General features: G+C 44.6%; 1 protein-coding gene across 1 annotated transcript; it reads left to right on the plus strand.

Moving 5' to 3' along the window:
- The first annotated feature begins 5,941 nt into the window (after nucleotides 1-5,941).
- Nucleotides 5,942-8,542, plus strand: LOC112351295 (pentatricopeptide repeat-containing protein At1g32415, mitochondrial-like). The gene has a single exon (XM_024688904.1). The coding sequence runs from the start codon at nucleotides 5,942-5,944 to the stop codon at nucleotides 8,540-8,542; it is 2,601 nt and encodes an 866-aa protein (XP_024544672.1).
- Nucleotides 8,543-14,594: the final 6,052 nt, after the last annotated feature.

Raw genomic sequence — 14,594 nt, forward strand, 5'->3', positions numbered from 1 at the left:
ATCATCACCTTTAAAAAATTTCCAGTAAGTAGTTTACCGTTACCCTTAAAGTTTATGTTTCTATCTTTAATGTTGAAAACTGACAGGGAAGGCCTAGCAAGACTGCCAAAACATGATGCTCAAGCTCTCAAAGCCTGAAAGAGAACCTGGAGGGATCTTGTAGCGTTCCAAGTGCGTGGTTCCGCCTTGCTCATGGCCATTTCAGACTAGACGATGCTGCTCAGGAGGATAGACAGCATGCGAATGATGGCTTACTGTGGACAGCCTCCACGGATTTAACTCTTCCTGGTCGGAGGGAAGTATTACATAAACTTAGAAGTGCCATGGCCTCAAGGATGACAATCAGCCTGGAAACAAAGCTGTGAGAGAAGAAAAACTTTCTGGATGAGATTAAATTTGAGTACCTCTCGTTGAGAAACGCTGTCCATGATTCCTGGAAGTCGAATTAAGTTCAGCGAACACTTGACGCAACTGGCAATCCAAATAACGTTGCCATTTGATCCTTCAAAAACTAGAAGAGTTCTCTTAACTTCCAGCTATGGAATTCTCAAAGATAAAATAGTTTTAATTTCTTTGCCGTTTGCCTCTGAAACGGGAACATTCATGTCCAGTACCTCTCAACATCAGGCTGTTGTATGTCTGGCTCCAACCAGGAGCCCGATAATCAACAAAAGAAAGAAAAAACACAAAAAAAACAAAGAAGAAATAAATTCTTAATTCTTCTTCTTTTCTTTTTCACATAATCAAATCTACTCCTCTTATATTTGGCGTTCATGACCATTAACATATGCAATAAATACTTAAAGCAAATTGATCAAGTTTGTCCATTAAATTTTACAATTGCCACTACAAACATTACAAATAGTATAGCTTTCTCTGTCAAATTCTACAATTTTGTAGAGATGTAGCCACATGGCATGATGCAATTCGCTGTCCATAAAATGTACATCCATTTTATGTTTTGTAATATTTGGATGGGCATCCATGAAGACTATCCTGTTCTCCTCATAGGCCAACAGGGCACAGTGATCTTGACAACAAGATCATGGAGCTGCAGAAAGCCATGGTTAATGTGTTAGTTGAAGGGTATATTAAGGTTAAGGGAACTTAATTTACGTGGAATGGTTAGGTGGTGAAGAACCTCAAGAGAAAGCATAGCATAGTGTCAATGAAGTTAGGCCTCTTATCTTTGCTGTTTAGAGCTAGGTTATAATTTTCATGGCTGCAAATTAAGAATAGGAGACTACAAGATAGAAAACTATAGATCAACCCAAAATTGGTGCTGATTCATTTCAAGAGTTTATGCTAAGATTTTGCCTAAATTGCTAAAACACCTACTTGGTTTGTGTGTTTTTTTCATTTTAATTTTAGATGGTGGCAATGCAATTGAGATTGGCATGGCAGCACAAAGGACAAGGCTATGAGTGGCCTTATTCAAAGCATAAGTAAAAGTCAAATTTACTATTTTAGATTGCAGGATTAGTGGTTTATGGTATGTATAGCAAACTATGCATCAAATGACATGTTGCAACATTTAGTCCCTTTATTGTGTTTAATCCTAATATTATCGAAGGGTACACACAAAATAGATATGAGTAAAAGCTATTCTTTAGTTGTTTTACAATGCATATGTTTCTTGCCAAAATGTACATGTACAAGATAGAAACAATGGAAACAAAATACAAAGAAGTGAATTGGGCCCAGACTTGATTTTAGTTCAGGTAGCAGCATAATATGATAATTTATAGGTTTGCAAGGTAGTATGCTTATGTTAGAATAATTTCATTCTAGTTCACATTTTTAGCACTATGGCCTAGGGCCCAACTTATAGCCATGGTACTGAAGGGGATAACTAGTTGTCTGCAAGCATATTGGTTTCTTCATCTTCTGTACCTTCTGGGATGATGTGGGTGGATGAAAGAAGTCTAGGAGTATTTAATCCGCAATGCCAATTAAGGCAGCATCGACATGATCGATATATAGGTCTTCTGGGATGGTCAAGAGCCCTCACCTGGATGACATGAGTGTCTTTTCGAGGACAATATGAGGTGATCTAAGCAGCAGACAAGCCCTGGCACAACGTTGTGCATGGTTGCTATAAATGTGTTTTTGTCACCGCTTCATTGCTCGTATGTTGGAAATTGTGTGGGGTTTTATTGTTGTCACCAATTCGCATGAAACTATATAGTGTGTGGCACTGCAAATAATAGCATGCATGTACAATATACATATGTGCCAAAACAAAAATAAAATATCAGGCATTAGATCAAGATAATAGAATAAAAGAATGCTCTACAATTAAATGATCACCCCTTTAGCTAATTAACAAGATATATTTGTGACTGACACGTGGGGCATGGATTTTGAGGAAGAACCAAAGTTTGAAAGACTATGGTAGGCTAACATTGTACAAATGGGTTTACGTACATGGTCTTTACATGGTCCTTTTCTTGTGTTTAAACCCAACACCTTCCTTGACACGAACCACGGGAATATTCTGAGAATATTCCATGGCATGTGGGATTTAAGGCCGTAACGCCTTAAGGGTTTGGAGATTGGCCTAGGGTTCGCTCTCTTGTTTGTTTCATTGGTATCGGAGCAGCACGTTCTTTTGGGGATGGCGGGTGAGCAAGATATTGATACTGATGAGGAGTATGGCGTTAGTGAGGATAGCCATGACGATGCAGAAGAGACTCTTGATGATGTCGTTGTGCGGCAGGGATGCCAGATTTCTGAGGTTCAGAGCGACATAAAGGAAGTTAAGGATTTTGTCAATCTCATTAAGAATTTCTTGCTTCGCATGAACCCTCAAGGGTTGAATCAATCTCATGTCCGTGATTACCATTGGTACATCAAGCATGCCAAGGATTATGGTATCGTGGAATGGAAATCATCACCAGATGTTTGTGATAGTCAAGAGGTTAATTCTTGGTTGGAATTGTGGGAAAGTTGTTGGTCTCACAATCCTTGTGAAGATAAGGTGAAGATAGATTTCTTTGTGACGAAGCTTACGGGCCATGCTTCTTCATGGTGGAAGAACTACATCAAAGCTAATCCGAAGCCAACTTCTTGGACTGATTTGACAAAGGTTTTCCGCGCTTCGTTTGTCAAGAAGTTTGAAGAGGTTGATCTCGTGAATCAGTTGTTAGAGATCCGCCAGGGGACTTTGTCTTTGGATGTGTATGCCCACAAGTTCTGTGATCTTTGCCTTAGTCTCATGGGCACCTATAATAAGCTGCTAAAGGTGCAATGTTTTATCAAAGGATTGAGCTCGATGGATGTGTAACAGAAGGTCAAAAAGGATTTTCTAGCAACGTTGACTGATGCTATCACTAAGGCTCAGATCTTTTTGCCCGAACCGTCAGTCAACTCGGTCAACTCTAGTCAACGAGATAGTCCACGGAGTAGTCAACGTGATGACTAGCTTGCTAATTCTTCATATTCGGGGAAGAAACGGTCATTATTCTATTGTGGCTCGAAGCATGAAGATGGCAGTGAAGCTAAGAAATTTCGTTTGGACCAGTGAGAGAAAGACAAGGTGGAGGGCAATTGTTTTCATTGCCATAAAGCTGAACATCAGAGCAAGGATTATTTTGAAAGGGTCAATGAATGATAAGGTGACTGTGGCAGAAACTATAGCAATGATGTGAGTGATAGTGCTTTTGGGGCCGTATTGCTTCAAGTTAGGCATTCTCTCGCCTTCATGAGCCACAAGTTTGATGTCACACAACAGAATTGACCTACTCAAGAATGGCGACATTATCTATATGGATTGGACTTCCATGTAGTTTCAGATCATCAGTCTCTCCAGATGTGGATCTTCGAGGCCGCCTTGCTCGTTGGCAAGAATTCCTGCAGGAAATGTCTATTAAGATCTGGTACAAGCATGGAGGTGACAATAAGGTGGCTGATGCGTTATCTAGGATGGTAAATTCTATCTCATTCATGAAGCTATTCAGCGATCTCTTGGATGAGCTTAAGGAGTTTGTTGACTTCGACTCCTTTATCATTGATATTCGCGCGAAGGTTTTGTTGAGGGACGCCTCTACAGATTTGAAGGGTGACAAGTTTGTGTCATTTGAAATACGAGATGGAATCCTGGTGAAGAAGGGATGTGTAATGGTTCCTTGTGTTGACAAACTCATCAAATGGATTTTGGTTAAGTGTCATAATGTGCCAAGTGCTGGGCATCCGGGGGTATTGAGAACGTATATGTTGGTGAAGAGGCATTTCTTTTCGCCTGGGATGAAGTCAGATGTTGAAAAGTACGTACGTGATTGTTTGACTTGTCAGGCGGTCAAAGTTGATCATCAGAAGCTCGCTGGCTTCTATCATCCTTTACGTGTACCCGAGAATAAGTGGGATAACATCTCGATGGACTTTATCACTGGTTTGTGTGGATCGTTTGACAAAGATGGCTCACTTTTTCCTTGTGAAGACAACGATAAAAGCTTCTGAACTTGCTCAGTTGTTTGTAGACCGGTTACTCAGTCTCTATGGTTTGCCGGGTGACATTGTGAGTGATCGGGATCCTCAGTTCACGTCCAAGTTTTGGCAAACGGTTTTTGAAAAACTAGAGACTAAACTAAGCATGAGTAGTGGTGAACATCCACAATTTGATGGGCAGACAGAGCGAATGAATCAGCTATTAGAAGATATGCTATAGTCTTTTATGGGAAACTTGACTCGACAGGGAGTATGGGAAAAATACTTACCTTTGCTTCAGTTTGCTCACAATAGTGCTCATCAATCAGCTATTGGCATGTCTCCTTTTATGGTGATGTGTGGCTATGAGCCTAGGTCTCTTGTGAGTTTTAATTTAGCTTTGGTTCGGGTTCCTCATGCTTGTGATTTCCTGGAGGATATACAGGACAAGCTTGAGCTGGCAAAATTGAACATGAGGCAAGCTCAAGAACGAGACAAAAGATTGGCTGATGAGCATCGTCATCATCAAGAGTACAAAGTTGGTGTTTTTGAGTTTTGGTTATAACTTGGATGACATTCCTGAAGAAGGGGAGAATTGAGTTCTATAGCTGTATTGCTATATGATTTGAGCCGTTTGTTCTATTCTCATTCTCTTGTTTTCCATGACTGTATTGTCATGTGAGAAAGCTGTATTGCTTTCTTTCTTTCATGACCGTTTGTTATGACGTTAGTGTTGTTGTTTGCACATCTTTTCTCCATAGCCGTATTGCCTTGGACTCCCTTCATTTGAGGCTCATTTAGCTTCTCGAGGCTATCATATGTGGCTGGGTCATGAAGGAGGGGAGAATGACACGAACCACAGGAATATTCTGAGAATATTCCATGGCCTATGGGATTTAAAGCCGTAACGCCTTAAGGGTTGGGAGATTGGCCTAGGGTTCGCTCTCTTGTTCGTTTCATTCCTCCAAGTGCCATCTAAGGTGGATTAAGTAGAAGGATCTCAGCATTGTATCTCCTCCTCGTGCTACTGCTGGGGGACTTCCAGAGCCATGTCGGACCTGATGGGCCATCCTTGCCGAACATCGGACACCGTTGGTGTCCAATGTTCAGCATGGAGCCCTAGTTGGGGTAATTCTATGTACATTTCTTCATCATCCCCTAGGGACCATACAAATATTGGGCCCACAGCACAACCTACCATAGCAGATCGCATGATCCAACTCCGTGTCACCACGTTGTGCTGCTGGGTCAGGGGGCTTTTGGACTTGTACATCTGGCTTTCCCTTTGCCTTCAGCATGGCATGCTAGAGTCTGACCACTCGGAGCACTCTGAGACAATCTAGCAGGTTTATTGTTAAACCTGGGCCAGTTGCGTGTTTCCCAACCGCGGTAGCTTGGAGCACTGCCCAGCGTGTGTCCCCCAAGACTTTCGGACATAGTGACATATTAAAACTATCATCACCTTTAAAATTATTTCGATTAGGATATTTATATTTCCATTAAGTAATTTACCATTATGTTTCTATCTTTAATGTTGAAAACAGACAGGGAAGGCCTAGCAAGACTGGTAAGAGCTTGTGGCCACTCAAGAGACCTTGCTCAAGCCAAACTACTCCATGCAGCCATCCTTGACAGCAGCGAGCACAATCAAGACAGGTACTTAGGTAATTTGCTTGTCCAAATGTATGGTAAGTGTGGTAGTGTGGCCAAAGCCCGTGAGGTCTTCGACTCAATTGAGCCCAAGAATCAGTTCTCATGGGGAATCATGCTGGAAGCATACGTCCATAACGGGTATCTCCAGGAATCGAAGTGGATCTTCAGCCAGATGCCCGATAAAAACGTTGTCTCCTACACCGCGATGATCGTGGTGCTCGTCAAATTCGGATGTTTGGAGGAAGCAAAATCTACGTTTGATGCCATGAGCCAAAGGGATGTTCTTCCTTGGAACGCAATGGTTTCTGCATATGCCCAAAGTGGGCATTTGCTAGAGGCAAAGAAACTCTTCGATAGCATGCCACAGTGGAACTGCTCGTCGTGGAACGCGCTGCTCGCTGGCTACGCAAGCCAAGGCCTGGCGGCGCAATCTCAAGAAATTTTTGCCATGATGCCCGAGAGAGATACCGTGTCTTGGAACAGCCTCGGGCAGGCCTACTGCACGGCGGAGGATCTGGCGGGCGCGAAGTGGGCGTTCGATCGCAACCCAGCTCGCGATGTCATCTCCTGGACGGCGATGGTGGGCGCGCTCGCGCAGGGAGGGGAGACCCGCCATGCGAAGCTCGCGTTCGATCGCATGCCGCAGTGGAACTTAGTCGCGTGGAACGTGATGATCACGGGGTATGCGCACAGCGGAGACGACGATCAATTTCAATCCAGGTTTGGGCTGCGCCAGATCGCGGAGCCGGACGTGGGCACCAGCCGCGCGATCGGGGACGCGTATGATTCGTGCGAGAGCTCGATCGAGGAGGTGAAAGAGCTCTTCGACGGCATGAGCGAGAGGAATCGCTCGTCGTGGAACGCGATGATCTCGGCCTGTGCTCGAGGTGGGCGAGTGGAGGAAGCCGCCCAGATCTTCCACTCCATGCCCGAGTGGGATTCCATCTCCTGGAACGCGATGCTGAGAGCTCTGGCCGACAATGCCCGGCTCAAGCAGCTAGAGATCTTCTTCTTCCGTGACATGCCCGTCACCAACGTTGTCTCGTGGACGGTGCTCATCACGGCGTATGCGCAGGCCGGGTTTGTGGACGAGGCGAGGGTTTTCTTCGAGGAAACGCGAGAGAGGAACGAGGTAACTTGGAGCGCAATGGTGGCGGCGTATGCTCGGAATGGGTATATGGAGGAAGCCGCGTGTTTGTTTGAAACTATGCCCGGCTGGAACTTGATCTCCTACAACGTCATGGTCCAGGGGTACGCTCAAGCCGGATCAATCGAGGAATCAAAGCGAGTCTTCGACCGGATGCCCGAGTATAACGTGGTTTCATGCACGTCTTTGCTCGATGGATATGCCCAGCGCGGCCGTATCGATGAAGCATGGAGGGTTTTCAGTGAAATGGTGGAGAGAGATATCATCTCCTGGAATGCCCTCTTCACGGCTTTGGCTCAGAACGGGCGGATCGAGCACGCGAAGCTGGCGTTTGAAAAGATGCCAATGAGAAGCATGGTCTCGTGGGCGTCTATGATTGTGGCTTACGCTCAAAACGAGAGATTTAGCGAGGCCGAGAAGATGCTGGAGAGCGTGCCCGAGGCACGGAAGTCCTTGTCCTGGATTGCTTTGATCGGGGCTTACTCACAGAGCAGTGATCTTCAAGGAGCCGAGGCTGCGTTTCGCAAGATTCCCAACAGAGATGTTGCGTCCTGGAACGTGATGATCGTAGTTCTGGGACAGCGGAAGCATCTCTCTCGAGCAAAACGCTACTTCGACAGGATGTCTCACTGGAACTTGGTCTCGTGGACGGCCTTGATCGTGGCATTCGCTCAAATTGGGGATGTGAAAGAAGCAAGGATGGCATTCGACAACCTACCCGAGGAGCCCAACACTGTGACATGGACCGCTCTACTGGCGGCGTATGCCCAAAACGGGCACACCATCCAGGCAAAGGCTGTGTTTGACGAGATGCCCGAAAGAAATGAGGTCTCCTGGAGTGCAATGAATGCGGCATATGCCCAGGCAGGGCATTTTGATTGCGCCATCAATCTCTTTCAGGAGATGAACCTCGATGGAGTGAAGCCAAGTGAGATCACCTTTATAAGCGCACTCATCGCTTGCAGCCACAAGGGCATGGTGGAAAAGGCCGTGGAGTTGTTTGTTTCGATGGTTGGCGATCACGGGTTGAGAGCTGCCAGGGATCACTACTGTTGCATGGTGGATGTTCTTGGGAGAGCTGGGCAGCTCAGGGATGCGGAGGAGCTGATCGAGAGCATGCCTTTCATGGGCGATGGTGTTGCTTGGGGAACTCTGCTGGGATCTTGCAAGCTTTACAAGGATCCTGACCGAGCCAAGCGCGTTGCAAAAGAGATGGTGGAAATGAATCCGGGGGATGGTGCTCCGTACGTTCTCCTCACAAGCATTTACTCCGAAGCTGGTAAACAGGATGAGATGGCTGCTCTTGGAGAAACTTAAGGGGAGGTAATGATGCACTTGCTTGGCTTACTGTGCACAGCCTCCACAGATTTAACTCTTCCAGGTTGGAGGAAGGTAACATAAACTTAGAAATGCTATCCATGATTCTTGCACTTCATGCAATTGGCAAATGTCCATTTGAACGTTCAGTAACATTATAAAGATAAAATGTCATAGAAGGTGTGTGGTATTCTCTCTTGTACATGCCAAGTTTCACAGATTGTGAATTGAATTGAATCACTTAAAAAAGAGGAGATAACATACATGTAGCATGCCCTTAACATATGGCATGTCCCATACAAGCACACAATCATGTTTAAATTACAATTATAGCAATTGAAATGTGATAAAAAAAAATGCATCCACACATATGTAAATAAGACATGCAGCTATATGCAATTATATATTGTTTGTCATATTTTTTTCCATCATAAAATCTATTCCTCTTATATATAACATGTAATTTGTCCATGAGTATCAACATATGCAGCAAATACTTCAATTAAAGCAAATTGATCAAGTTTGTCTATCAAATTTTACAATTGCCACAAATTTACGACATCTACTACAGAAACTTTAGAAATTGTACAATTTTCATTGTTAAATTCTACAATCTTGTAGATATACAGCCATATGGCATAATGTAATTCATTTTTAATTTTGTAATATTTGAATGGGCATGGAATGGGCATAGTATGACCTATACCCATCCCATGCCCCATTCACTAGACAAGGTTGACAGTAGAGGGTGAATGGCTAGCCCATGAGCTATCTCCTTCGCCTGTCCTCCTCACAAGCCCTCAAGGGTGCAGTGATCTTGGAAGAAGCACAAGCAAGGGGGGTCAAAAGGTTATATTAACTTAACCTATTTTAAAGACTCACAGTAGCAATGGTGATTGGTGAGGAACTTCAAGTGAGGTGTAATATAGTTTAAGTGAGGCTAGACTTCTTATCTTTGTTGTTTAGAGTTGAGGATTGCTCCAAAAGCTAAGAACATGAGACTAGAATGCAAGATAAATTTAGTCTAAGATTGGTGTTGATTCAAATCAAAGATTTGTACAAAGAGTTTAGCTTTTATACTAAACTTTTGCCACCATCGGTAGAAATAGTTTATACCCTCTCTGGCTAACATACCCATAGATAACTAAATAAAAAATCTGTGATTAGACTACTACCTAGTTGACATGTCTACAAGCTTATCGCATAAGCCCAACCTGCCATCTGTACCTACCATGTCACCAGCCTGGCTTGTGTGTAACCTAAGCCCAAGCCACAGTCCTTGACCCTAAAAGGACGAGTGTACAAGGCCACTAGGATTATATTCGAGCACATGATAGGAAGGAAGAAGAACGTGAAGAACAAGGATAAGAAAACTAAGAAGGATTAAAAGATGCTTATGAAAACCTTAAAGCATGATTTGTTGTAAAAAACAAAAGTTTCTAAATATATATTTAAAAACCTATATATAAATGAGTATGGCCATGCTATATAGATTAAGATGGTTAGCATCTTGGTTTTTATTTTCTTTTTTAGTAGCCAATAATGTTTAGTAGCACTTGCTGTGACAATTTTGCCCTATTTATTCTCAAAGTTTATGGATATTATGCATTTTATGTACTTTTTTAAGCCATATGCTCAAACCACCCTTGATGACATTCTTTAATTAACACTGTCATAATGTGATTGTGGGTATCGAAAGGTCTTATGGATACTCTTTTCTTATTGTCACAACGGCAGAAGGTTGGTATTGCTAGACCTTTTTTCAATCTCCATCCAAGCTAATTGAGAAATTAACCTTTATATGTGCACTTGATTAGAAGAGTATAAAGACAGTAAGTGTTATTAATTAAGCATACTAGTTAAAGAAAATCATTTGTTAATTTGCACTTGTTAGTGTTAGGAACCTCTGCAATATTGAGTTTGGTCCCTCAATATTTGCTAAATGATAGCTTATTGTGTGCGCCAAGATACCCTTGCTATCATGCCCCTTGTGTTGGTCTCGTTTGGTTCCATTAGTTATTTATGGAAAATGTCTAGATTTGCTAATTTGACATATCTATAAAATGTAGAGATTGTTCTATATATGATGGTGTTAATCTTGTGTCTAAATTCACAATTTAATGCCATTTTATACTTAGTAAATTTCACACTTCCTAGAGACTAGCTCCTGGTACTAAGGGTGATTAGGGGTGCCTAAAGGGAGGGGTGGGGGGAGTATGGATTGTGGGGGTAGTGGGTAGGTTAGGCATGGTTGATTAATTTGAGATATAATTTAACTCCTACTTGTATGTTTGTTCTTCTTCTTTACCTGGCTTGGGTCTAAGCCTAAATTTTATACCATTAACTAGTGAAATACCCATACCTTTGTGTTAGGTTATTAATATGCCAAAATAACACCATATTTCATTTATCTCCATTTTCCACTTTGATACCCTATGCCCATAAGGCTCTTGGGTAGCTGGGATTAAATTGCAGTTGCCCAGCTCTGCTTCCTATACAAACGAGAGTTGGCTCACTTGCTAGGGTCATGTTGTGGTGGGTTTAAGTTCCATTCTATAGTTATCTTATGGTAAATCACCATAGGTAAAAGGTGAAAATCACATGCATTATAAACACAATATTATAAGATATTGCCTCTCTCATTTGTAATTATATATGCTTCAACTCCACTTCCTATGAAGGATGATCCTATTCTAATAGAAGTTGAGTTACTACTATTTATATTCAAATATAAGGATGAAGACATATTTGTGACTGAGATGTTTGTTGCTATATGTTTAATGAGGTTAACCACACATATCAGTATTGTTAGCATTTATTGAATTGATATCCTCCATTTCTTGGATGGATGCTTTGATGTAGCGCATGTGATCATGGGATGAGATTTGGATATACTATCACCGTGGATCCTTGGAACCTTGGGGGATAAATGGGGATAAAATAGCCACTAAGGGCTCTCTCATCAAGCAATTGCCCCTTTTCTAGTTGGCTTAAGGGGAGAGAGATAAGGTGTGCTATAGTTGGTATCGGAGCAAATGGCACGGTGTAAGTGACTAATTTTTCCATTTTACTTTAGTCACTTAACCACACTTCCAACCACTTGGAGGAGTCTCATTCACAACCTCCACAAGTCCCAGTTAGGACTTGGGGCATGCTAGCCCCGAGAATGGCATCCATGCCACTCAACCTTTGCACTTGGTCTAAGTGCTCCACATGTCCAATCCCATGATCGACACCCCAAGGTACCACCGACATATCGGCCCGTTACGCTGAGGCTATACCTATTCACCTTGGTCACACCGGTGGTCCAACACCACCTACATTGCAATCCCGTCTCTCATAGACTAGGCCATCCATCGATGAGTGATCATCCCAGATCCACTCCTTAGCATCCTTAGGATGCTCGCAAACTTAGGGAATAACTTTCCCCAATATCTCTTTTTCGGTCCCCACCAAGTCCCTCTCTGTCGATGGCCGTGTTCACCAACACTGCCACTGGATCAAGGCCCGCAGGCCCGACCTCTAAGTCCAACTGTCCTCTGGGACTTCCTCACTGGGTGACCATGTCCTTTGTCACCACACGAGAGGCTACTCCTCTTCCTTTCCACAGTCTGGGATTTTGGGACAACATTTCGGAACACCGTGGCCTTACGCAAGCCTCATGGGTACTTTCCCCGCCTTTCGCCTTTAGGTGCTTTAGCCATAGGCTTAGAGCGAGGTTCCGTTGAGCCACGACAGGTATCCAAGTAGGTAGTGCCACCCACACTTGGACTGGGAGCATCGGCCAGTCGATCTCCCGGGGGAACTAGAGCCGGCTCTTGAACACTTCACCAAGCTACCCCGCTTGTCGGTTTGTGTTCACTTTAGTCTTGGACTTCCTAGTGGGCAGCTCATCACCCAACACTGTCCGGCCTTCCTGGGCCAAACTGGCCTTTCCTGGCCAAACTGGCTCCATTGCAGTCCTCCCCCTACTATACTTTTGGAGCTCACCAAACCCCCAGGGTCTGGGAGACGAACGCTTTGGGCTTTCACCCTCTCAGACTCGACTCGGACTCGGCCTCGGACTCGGACTCGGACTTAGTCTCGGACTCGGACTCGGATTCGGACTCGGACTCGGACTCGGCCTCGGTCTCGGTCTCGGTCTCGGTCCTGATCTCGGTCTCGGTCTCGGTCCCGGTCTCGGTCTTGGTCCTGGTCTCGACTTCGGACTCCATCTCGGGTCCATCTCGGACTTCATCTCGGACTCCATCTCGGGTCCATCTCGGGTCCATCTCGAACTCCATCTCGGACTCCATCTCGGACTCCACCTCGGACTCCATCTCGGGTCCTTCTCGGACTCCATCTTGGACTCCATCTCGGGTCCATCTCGGGTCCATCTCGGACTCCATCTCGGACTCCATCTCGGGTCCATCTCGGACTCCATCTCGGACTCCATCTCGGGTACATCTCGGTTCCATCTCGGACTCCATCTCGGGTACATCTCGGTTCCATCTCAGACTCCATCTTGGACTCCACCTCGGACTCCATCTCAGGTCCTTCTCGGACTCCATCTTGGACTCCATCTCGGGTCCATCTCGGGTCCCATCTCGGGTCCATCTCGGGTCCATCTCGGACTCCATCTCGGACTCCATCTCGGGTCCATCTCGAACTCCATCTCGGACTCCATCTCGGGTCCATCTTGGACTCCATTTCAGACTCCCACGTGTCATGTGTTGGTCCTTTTGGGTCCCTTTTTGGAGCCTCGCTTATTGCTCTCTTTGTGCTTGTTCCTCGAGCACTTTGTTGGGAGTTCCACTCCCGCTCTCAACCTTTCAAGGCGGAGCTTTTAGTCCAAACGTGTTACGCTCGTTTAGCTTTCGCTTCGGCCACTACCACATGGCGCCCCTCCGGCTCCACTTTGGGGCCTAGGGATTTTGTGTCTCACAACTCCACCACCCACAGACGAAGTTTGATGTCCTCATCGAACGGTAAACCCTTTCATAAAGTAACACCCACACGTGTTACCATTTCCATCCTTGGCATCTAGCTAATATTTGTCTATGGTTTGACACTAAAGGCTCACCATGCCTTGTCCATCCTCTAAGGAGCATAGCCCCTCCAACTTAGAGGCTCATTTGACCACTTGTGGTGGTTCTCTCCTTTTATTGATTTAGTTCTCACTAAACCTGTTAGAGACACCTTCTCTAACTCAACCCCACTACTCATTCTCGAATGATCTCACTTTTCATCGATATAACCCTTGCATTTTGGAACTTTTAATTCTGACTTCTTGAAGTCAATTTCCTGGGTGTCTCCGACACCTTGCATTGCACATATTGTGCAACTCCACTTCCCCCTCTTAAGAAGTCCTCTACTCGAGGGCAACATCATCCTCTCTTCGATTTCGCGCCACCTTTAGCACTAAGTTCCGGTTATCATAATTTGTGCTAGGGCTGTCCACGACTCTATCATTTGGCTACTTTGCCACTCCTTCACTTGGAGCTTTTACTTCGCCAAATTGGAGCACTTAGGAATCCATCTTTGGAAGTCCACTTCCTTTCCCACAAGCCGTTAGCATTAAACACATTAGTGTTCCTTGGCTAACTTTGCCATTTGGATCCCTTCCATTAAATTCCATGGCCCAAACTTGGCCACTAGTCCTTTGCTCCTATCCTTGATTGTTGCCCCCAGCAACACAGGATCGCTACCTCCATTTTCGAGGTATCCCTTCGGTTCCATAGCAAAGACTCTTCTTTGCCAAGTCTGGAGGATGTTCACTCCTAGTATGTCTCTTTAGCATCTTCTGCTATGGGCTCTATCCACGGCCCAACTTCGTGACCCTTCCATGGGTCTTTTATAGAGACTACTTTCCTCGGACTCACTATGCCATCGCACGGACACAGCTTATTTCCCTTAGGTGCTCTTCCCACTTGATCACTTTGACCAAGCCACACCATCTTAAATAGTTCAAATCAACATTTTGAACCAGGAACTTCCTTCCTTAGCCAACCAAGGACCTTGTCCTTATTTGGCCATAAGATCACCTAGTGATCTCACCTTGGCACCTTACCAG

This window comes from Selaginella moellendorffii, unplaced genomic scaffold (assembly GCF_000143415.4).
Source record: "Selaginella moellendorffii unplaced genomic scaffold, v1.0 SELMOscaffold_2, whole genome shotgun sequence".
NCBI lineage: Eukaryota > Viridiplantae > Streptophyta > Lycopodiopsida > Selaginellales > Selaginellaceae > Selaginella > Selaginella moellendorffii.